The sequence below is a fragment of the Triticum urartu genome, chromosome 5A, assembly GCF_056163025.1.
Source record: "Triticum urartu cultivar PI428250 chromosome 5A, HENAU_Tu73, whole genome shotgun sequence".
NCBI classification, from domain to species: domain Eukaryota; kingdom Viridiplantae; phylum Streptophyta; class Magnoliopsida; order Poales; family Poaceae; genus Triticum; species Triticum urartu.
In genome coordinates, this window is record NC_141877.1 from 619742472 (window position 1) to 619751534 (window position 9063).

Sequence of the window (9063 nt, forward strand, 5' to 3'; positions counted from 1 at the left end):
GAGTGTCTTCAAGACTGTCAAGTGAAACATGACTTTATGGTCGAGTGGACGATGATTTTTATTCGACTGCTTCTGGTTTTTTAAGAGATATTTTTGGGAAGGATATCTGATCAGATCCATGACTCTACCCTAGATAGGTAGCTTCATCAGATGGAGTTGGAGATTATTACTCAATATGCCAACCCCAAATAACCTCGGGGCAGCGTACCGGTTCACTCGACATGTTCCTTCACCATTCCAACTCAAACCTGCCCGCCTCTCCTTTGGAAGTGGAGCTGACCTTCCGCATGGTTTCTCTCGAGCCAGGTTTTGTCCAAGAAGCTGGAATTTTTTACGGAAAATGAAGCAGAAACCAAATACAAGCACACAAGAAAAAAAAATTAAGCTTGACACGTTGTGGCCGCTTTTTTCATATGGGGCTCCGACTTCTGCAAACCGTGCGACTGCAGGACACGGACCGAGTCATGGTTGATGGAGCCCCCGAACAAAATGTCAGAGGAATATACAGTTGGGTAATCAGCGATCACCGTCGTCCATTCAAACTTTCTTTTTCAACAGGAAACTTATTTCTTTTCTTGGACATATATGTGAGAAGACGTGTCCCACTGCTGACCACTAAGGTCCAGTTAGTTGGTTAAATAATAGGAGTAGTGTCCCGAGTGACACATTTGCATCACCACACGCTGAACATAGCCATCGCCGGTGCGTGCACCCACCATCACCATGGCGCCGCACATCGTGCTCCTCCTCCTCGCGGCGAGCTTCGCAGCTTCACAAGCGGCGGTGGAGTGCGGCCCCTCGGCCGCCTCTCCCTCCCCAGCACCAGCACCAGCACCAGCACCATCGCCGACGCCGTCAAACAGCAGCGCGTTCCGGGCCAATATCCTGGCACTCCTGGACGCGCTCCCCCATGCCGCGGCGCCCACGGGCTTCGCCTCCCTCTCCCGGGGCGGCGGCGGCGACCGCGCCTTCGTCCGCGGCCTCTGCCGCGGTGACTTAAACCAGTCCGTGTGCCTGGCGGACCTGCAGGAGGCCGTCCGGGACCTGAGCGGCAGGTGCGCCTCCAGCCGGAGCGTGGGGGCGTGGTACAGACAAGTCTACATCAGCTACGCCGACACCAACGACTCGGCCATCTACGACGGGCCGGGGCGCATCAACCAGGTACTGTACGACATCCGCACGGTGGCCGACGCGGGCAGCTACGACCGGGCGTACTACGCGCTGATGAGCCGCCTGGTGGCGCGCGCGGCCGGCGGCGGCGGCAACCGGTCGGCGCGGACGAGCATGTTCGCCACGGGGGAGGCGGTGTACGCCCCCGACGATCCCATCGGGACGATGTACGGGCTGGTGCAGTGCATGAGGGACCGCAGCGACGCCGAGTGCCAACAGTGCCTGCATACGCTGGTGCCGCAGCTGCCGACGTGCTGCGGGGGGCATCAGGGAGGGGTGGTGCTCGGCTTCAACTGCCACCTCCGGGTCCAGGTGTACACCTACTACGACCTGGCGCTCGACGCGCCGCCTCCAGCTCCGGCTCCCCCACCACCGGATGCTTCATCGCCGCCGTCGGCCGGAGAAAATCCCAGTAAGTAACCTTTTTCCCAACACCGGAGAGAGTCGGAGACTGGACTGGAGAAGAGTCGCCGTCTTGACCCGTCAAACTCCGCGTGGACACTGCCATCGCCATCGAGGCCGGATTTTCCTCCTGCCCGTACGTACGGGTCGGGCACGCCTCTGCTTTTGGCCTTGTGCACGGAGTGACAGACGCTAAAATCGCACAAAAAAACACTTGCAGGAGAGGGGAGGCCGTCAAAACGTGCCGTCCTTGCAGGCGCGATTTCAACCGGAACGCTACTAGTCGTGCTACTCGTCGTGCTCGTTTGTGTTTACATGAAGTGGAGGAGGACGGGGCCGAACAAGAGAGCACGAGGTACACACACTTGCGACTCGCCCATAGATTTCAGAGTTTCCTTAATTCTTCAGGTACTCACTCCTATCCTGGGACTGCGGCAGATGGTGGTATAGAAGATAGCAGCAACACGTACGTCAGTCCGGAGCAGTTCACTCTGCCGTTGCTGAGGGCGGCGACGGGCAACTTCGCCCCGGAAAACAAGCTGGGCGAGGGAGGTTTCGGCCAGGTTTTCAAGGTATGCGATCGACCAATTAGCCAGTAGCATGCACTTCTGTTTTCAGTGGCTGTGAGTGCTAGTGTTTACGATGATACATTCGCAGGGCAAGATGCCGAATGGACAGGCCATAGCAGTGAAGAGGCTGTCCCAGGGCTCCTCGCAGGGGTTCCATGAGCTGAAGAACGAGCTGGTGCTGGCGGCCAAGCTCCGGCACCGGAACCTCGTGCAGATCCTTGGGGTCTGCTTGGAGGAGAAAGAGAAGCTCATCGTGTACGAGTACCTGCCAAACAGGAGCCTCGACACCCTCCTTTTCGGTACGTTCCGATACGAGAATTTCGTCTACTATACATATCTCCCATTGTCTTCAAGCCCCAGCTCCCGGCCCAATCATGCAGATAATGGGCGGTGGCGGCGGCATGGCCTGGACTGGAGGAAGAGGCACACCATCATCTGCGGGATCGCCCGTGGCCTGCTCTACCTCCACGAGGAGTCGCGCCTGAGGGTCATCCACCGGGACCTCAAGCCCAGCAATGTGTTGCTGGACGAGCACATGAGCCCCAAAATCTCTGACTTCGGCCTGGCCCGAGCGTTCCGGGGAGACCAGTCCAGAGACGTGACCAAGCGAGCGGCCGGCACCCTGTAAGCTACCCATCTCCATTGTTATGAGCACCCTGTAAGCACCCTGTACTGATGCACTTAAGCTAACAGCGGTTACATGTCGCCGGAGTACGCCTACTGCGGCCACGTCTCCGTCAAGTCGGACATGTACAGCTTCGGCGTCATCGTGCTGGAGGTCGTCACCGGTCGAAGGAACAGCAGCCCAGGCCAAGACCACGCCAACAGCTTGTTGAGCGAGGTGTGGGAGAAGTGGAGGGCCGGGACGGCGGCGGAGATGGCGGACGCGTCGCTGGGCGACCAGTACCCTCGGGCCCAGGTGCTCAGCTGCATGCACATCGGCCTCCTCTGCGTCCAGAAGAAGCCGGAGCTCAGGCCCGACGCGTCGGAGGTCGTGCTCATGCTCAGCAGCCAGTCCACGTCGCGGCGCACGCCCTCCAGGCCGGCCTTCTACGCCGGCTCCACCGGCGGCGTGGTCACCGCCTCACGTGTTCGTCCTAGCGAAAATGTTTCGAAGAATGGGGTGACCATGTCGGACCTTGAACCGAGGTAGCTGGGTAGTACTCCCTCCGTTTCAAATTACATGATCTCTATTTGTCTAGACACGGATGTATCTAGACACTAAACAAGTATAGATACATTCGTATCTAGACAAATGAAAGTCGTGTAATTTGGAACAGAGGGAGTACTAAATAGTAGTAGTACGAAAAAACGACCAATGTGTATGGAGATGGATCATATTATTGTCAACTTACAATATTAAGGGCCTCTTTAGTTCATGGGATTATAAAAGCGAATTCTTAGAAAAACACAGGATTAAAATGTACATGATTTGAGTTTTTCTGGTCGCAACACTTAAAAAATGAATTTAATATATATCTGACGTCAGATTTTAGGGTTAAAATCTGATGCCCTGAGGTACGTCCGATCCCGACCAAAAACTCATGGCAAATAAGCGCTACGGCATGGCAATTTTCTATCGATGTTTTGCGTTGTATGGCAATTTCCAATCTAGAACATGGCAAATCCTTGTATACAAACTTAACATTTTATTTAGTTTTCGCATGGCAAACCTGGTCGTCGGATTTCCCGTCAGGAGCCATGAATTGTATCAGCTGGAATTGTCGTGGTTTGGGAATGCCGTGACAATTCGAGAACTCAGTGTCTTGACAGAGACACACCATCCCAAAATTATCTTTCTTTCTGAAACTCGTCAAAAGTGTGCTCGTTTGCGCCGTCTTAGGAATCGATTGGGTCTCAGTGGTTTTGCTGGAGTTGATAGTGATGGTCTGAGCGGTGGCTTAGCTTTGTTTTGGCATGAGAGTCTGTCCGTTGAAGTCAAAGATTTAAATGAAAGGTTCATTGATGTTTCTTTGAGATTGTCACCTTCTGCTCCTTTGTGGCATGCATCTTTTGTGTATGGGGAACCTCGCTTTGAAAATCGGCACCGCATGTGGACGTCGATGTGTTCCCTTCGGGCGACCTCGCCGCTACCATGGTTTGTAGTGGGTGATTTCAACGAAGCTCTTTGGCAGTACGAACACTTTTCTGCCACTCCACGGGCTGAATCATTGATGGTTGCTTTCCGTGATATGTTGTTGTTATGTGGGCTGAAAGACTTGAGATTCAGGGGGCTGCCATATACATATGACAATGGTAGGGCGAGGAATGCCAATGTAAAGGTCCGGCTGGACAAGGCAGTTGCTGACGACCTCTGGTGGGATATCTTCTCTGAGGTATCGGTGGTGCATCTAGTATCTCCGGGATCTGACCACTGTCCGCTCCTTGTCTCCTTGGATCGCGAGGTGCGCGTGCCAAATAGCCGTAAATGCAAACAGTACGAGATATGTTGGGAACGTGATGAAGCTCTCCCGGAAGTTATTTCTGAGGCGTGGCTGGGTGCAACTCATAGTGCAGATTTGGCCGGTGTGCATGTGGCTCTGAAACAAGTCATGGATAGGATGCATGCATGGGGCAGTCGCAAGTTTGGCAACGTCATGCGGGAGATGTTGCGGCTGCGTCGGGTGCTAAAGGAGCAAAAGGAAGCAAACGCTTCATCTGCGGACCTTCGGCAAACTATGGACCGGATGAATGAGATTTTATATAGGGAAGAAATGTTATGGCTGCAGCAGGCGCGAATTACGTGGCTGAGAGAGGGAGACCGTAATATAAATTTTTTTCACCGACATGCTGTATGGCGTGCCCGGAAGAACAAAATCTCACACCTACAGGATGTTGATGGTGTCGTGCATGATTCCCCCTCTGAGATGGAGCGCATGGTGGTCTCATACTTTAAATCAGTTTATACAAGAGATCCCACGTTGGTGGCTGACCCGGTAATCAGTTTGTTTGAGACCCAAGTGTCTAATGAAATGAATGAGCAACTATGCAAAGACTTTACAAAGGAAGAAATTTCCAATGCGTTGTTCCAGATTGGGCCACTCAAGGCGCCGGGGCCGGACGGCCTCCCCGCACGTTTCTTCCAACGAAATTGGGATTTGTTAAAAGTGGATATTGTTAAGGCAGTAATGAATTTTTTTCAGACAGGTGTTATGCCGGAGGGGGTGAATGATACTTTCATTGTGCTCATTCCTAAGGTTGATAACCCATGTGAGCTAAAGGACTTCCAGCCGATTAGCTTATGTAATGTTCTGTACAAGGTGGTGTCCAAATGTTTGGTCAATAGGCTCCGGCCGCTGCTTGGTGAAATCATCTCGGAGAGCCAGAGTGCGTTTGTTCCCGGTAGACTCATCACTGACAATGCTCTACTTGCTTTTGATGTTTGCATTTTTTGGAGCATGGGGCGACACCACAGAATTCTTACTGTGCGTACAAGGTAGATTTGTCGAAGGCATATGATCGAGTGAATTGGAAGTTTTTGGAGGAGGCAATGCATAAAATGGGCTTTGCTCACCTGTGGGTGCAATGGATAATGTCGTGCGTAACCACGGTGAGGTACTCAGTTAAATTTAATGGAGCTCTATTGGAAGCATTCTCCTCCCCACGAGGTCTTCGACAAGGTGACCCACTCTCCCCATTCCTGTTTCTTTTTGTTGCTAATGGGCTTTCGGCTCTTCTACAGTCCGAGGTATCCACTGGAGGTATCTCGCCAGTGAAGGTGTGTAGATGTGCTCCTGGGGTGTCCCACCTCCTCTTCGCTGATGATACACTCTTATTCTTCAAAGCGAAAGAGGAACAAGCTAAGAGGATCAAGCATGTAATTGACACCTTTGCTACTTGCACGGGCCAGTTAATTAATCCGGCCAAGTGCTCCATCCAATTCAGCAAGCAATGCCCGTTGGCGGACCAGGAAGCAACCCGACAAACACTCCTAGTTGAGAAGCAAGTGTTTGAAGCAAAATATTTGGGGTTACCGACCCCGGAAGGCCGTATGAAGCGTGGGAAATTTCAGAACCTTCAATCCAAGCTGACCTAATGCATCATGTTATGGGGGGATTCATACCAGGCTCAGAGTGGAAAGGAAATTTTAATTAAGTCGATTGCCCAAGCTTTACCAACCTATGTTATGGGAGTTTTCAAGCTTCCATTCTCGGTCTGTGATGACTTATCCAAGCTCATTCGGGATTTTTGGTGGGGCTCGGAAAATGGGATGCGCAAGACTCATTGGCTCAGTTGGGACAAGGTGACAAGGACAAAAGGGCAAGGTGGCATGGGGTTTAAAGACATGAGAATTTTCAATCAGGCACTCCTCGCACGTCAAGCATGGAGACTGCTACAGGATCCTGACAGTCTATGTGCCCGCGTGTTGAAGGCGCGCTACTATCCGCAAGGAAACCTCCTAGAGACGGTCTTCACCGGGCAGCCATCGTCCACCTGGACGGCCATTGCCCATGGCTTGGAGCTGCTCAAAGAAGGCATGATATAGTGTATCGGGAACGGAGAATCAGTCCGCATCTGGCGGGATAATTGGTTACCACACTCTGCCTCGCTCAAACCAATTGGCCCCCGTGGCCGATCGAGACTCATCCGGGTCTCTAGTCTGCTGGATCAGTACGGCGCATGGGATGAGGCTGCTGTGTGGGCGAATTTTGCACCGATTGATGCTTGTACAATACTCAGAATCCGCACCTCGCCGCGTGGTGAACCGGACTTCCTCGCCTGGCAACCGGAGAAAAATGGAATATTTACTGTCCGTAGTGCCTACAGACTAGGTCTGAATCTGACGGAGAGTGCGCGCAATGTGCCGGCTGCGAGCAATAGCCCAAGTGGAGACCGCCAAATTTGGAAGAAGATCTGGAGTCTGCCGGTACCCCCTAGGGTCCGGACGTTTGCATGGCGGGCAATCACAAACTCACTAGCAACGGAGGACAACAAGAAGGGCCACCATATCCCTGTTACTGGTGTGTGTTTGATATGTGGCCATGAGCAGGAAGATGTCCTTCACGCCCTGTACCGCTGTCCACCTGTACGTGCACTTTGGAATGCCATGCGTGAGGTTTGGACACTCCCATCACATGCAATAATGGAGCGGCTACAAGGGGAATGGATCCCGGAGCTCATCCTACCCCGTCCCCCTGATGAGTGTGCTCATATCCTAATGGTTATGTGGAGGGCGTAGTATGTCAGAAACGAACTCACTCATGCTAAACCAATGCCCTCTATTGAAGGCTCCCGACGGTTCCTATGCAGCTATATGCTTAGCCTCACGAATATTCTGGAACAGTCTATGGAGCAGATCATCAAGGGAAAAGGCATTGCAGTCGGGCCGGCATGGCGCCGGCGCCAACAGCGACCGCGGCCCCTGTAAGGCTACCTGAGGAGGCCAAGGATTGGGAGAAACCACCAGATGGGAAGGTCAAGCTGAACGTGGATGGTGCTTTTCTGGAATCCATTGGAGCTGCAGGGGCTGGTATGATCCTGCGAGATGTGCAGGGACAAATCGTGTTCTCCTCGTGTCGGTCCTTGCGGCGGTGTGGTTCTGCATTGGAAGCAGAGTTGTGTGCCTGTCTAGAGGGCATATCCCTTGCCTTACAGTGGAGCCAATAGGATGTGCTGGTGGAGACTGATTCCGCCGAGCTCATCAGCATGATTAATAACAACTCGCGGGACTGCTCTCACCTGGGACACCTTGTCAGCGAGGTGAAGCACCTCTTGAGCTCGGGTAGAAGGTTCACTATTAGTAAATACCCCGTGGCCAGAACTATGCTAGCCATCTTCTCGCTAGATTTGGTCGACAGGAGGGTCGAACTGTGGTATAGTTAGGATCAGGCCCTGAAGAAATTTTAGGTCTTCTCCTTCGGGATTGTAATGTGACTCTTACTTAATCAATACAATCCCCTTTACCCCGCAAAAAAAGAGAGAGGGAATACTTAGTTAGACTTACCTAAAGATAAAAATATTGCTTGACTTTTTTTACTATTTTAAATATTTCAGGCACATGTAAATTTACGAAATACTTCATCCGTTCCAAAATAGATGACTCAACTTTGTGCTAACTTTATTACAAAGTTAGCACAAAATTGGGTCATCTATTTTGAAACGGAGGGAGTACCTATCATCGGACATGGCAACATGCACACGTCATACACATTCGGCCACGTGGAAACAACAAAGTACTCCGTAAAGATATCCAATCAAAACAAAGTAATTAATCTCACACACACACACACACACACACACACACACACACACACACACACAAGCAACATGCATGTGCTGATGTGCACATAGCCTGGATGCACGATCTAGCTAGCAGTGGCAGCAAAGATCGACGAGATAGACCACTCGGCCAGTGGCTATACTATCCGTCCTGCTCGTTGGCGAGCATCCGGCGGTGGACCTTGTCGATGAACTCGGAGGCCTTTCGGTCGATGTCGCGTTCGGCATACCAGTGCCGGGTGTAGTCGTCGTCGTCGCTCGGGCGCACCCTGTGATGCTGGTACCTCTGCTGCGGCGCCGCCGCCGCATGCTGCTGCTGCCGCCTCGCCGCCGTGGCCTCTTCCTCGTCCTGTCTCCTGTTCTTGAACCCGAACAAGGACGCAAGCGCCGCCCTCTTCTTCCCACTTCCCATCGCACAAACCTCTCTTGCTCTAACTAGGCTTAGCTTTCGTTGCAGAATGTGCAAAGGTAACGTACTTGGTTGGCTGCACGGAGGCATGGCGTGTGTGTGTATTTATAGTGGCTGGATATGCCTTCAGTAGTGTTTGATGAACGCGACGATCGCCGCAGTCGTGCGGATAGCTAGGCAAGAGATTTCAATGATTAGCTGCGGCCGCGGTTCTCCGTGGAGCTTTTTGACTGGCCATTCCTCGACCGGGCCGTGTAATTATCGTCATTTGTTTAGTTAATCCACGGTGACTAC

The 9063-nt window shown here is 52.4% G+C and overlaps 2 protein-coding genes across 2 annotated transcripts; one reads left to right on the forward strand and one right to left on the reverse strand.

Moving 5' to 3' along the window:
- Window positions 1–662: 662 nt before the first annotated feature.
- On the forward strand, window positions 663–3550 carry LOC125506237 (cysteine-rich receptor-like protein kinase 10). The gene is made up of 6 exons (XM_048671094.2): window positions 663–1582; window positions 1793–1927; window positions 2011–2144; window positions 2230–2440; window positions 2522–2765; window positions 2835–3550. The coding sequence occupies exons 1-6, from the start codon at window positions 724–726 to the stop codon at window positions 3292–3294; spliced, it is 2043 nt and encodes a 680-aa protein (XP_048527051.2). The 5' UTR covers window positions 663–723; the 3' UTR covers window positions 3295–3550.
- Window positions 3551–8307: 4757 nt separating this feature from the next.
- Window positions 8308–8834, reverse strand: LOC125506238 (uncharacterized). Its single transcript, XM_048671095.2, has one exon. It carries the CDS (start codon window positions 8770–8772, stop codon window positions 8503–8505), a length of 270 nt encoding a protein of 89 aa, XP_048527052.2. The 5' UTR covers window positions 8773–8834; the 3' UTR covers window positions 8308–8502.
- Between the last annotated feature and the right edge of the window lie 229 nt (window positions 8835–9063).

Excerpts from the sequence above, each read along its gene's own strand:
- LOC125506238 (XM_048671095.2), bottom strand. The coding sequence starts at position 8,772 with ATGGGAAGTGGGAAGAAGAGGGCGGCGCTTGCGTCCTTGTTCGGGTTC.
- LOC125506237 (XM_048671094.2), top strand. The coding sequence starts at position 724 with ATGGCGCCGCACATCGTGCTCCTCCTCCTCGCGGCGAGCTTCGCAGCT. Across the intron at positions 1,583-1,792 it reads GTCGGCCGGAGAAAATCCCA|GAGAGGGGAGGCCGTCAAAA; the intron begins GTAAGTAACCTT and ends AAACACTTGCAG. Across the intron at positions 2,766-2,834 it reads AAGCGAGCGGCCGGCACCCT|CGGTTACATGTCGCCGGAGT; the intron begins GTAAGCTACCCA and ends TTAAGCTAACAG.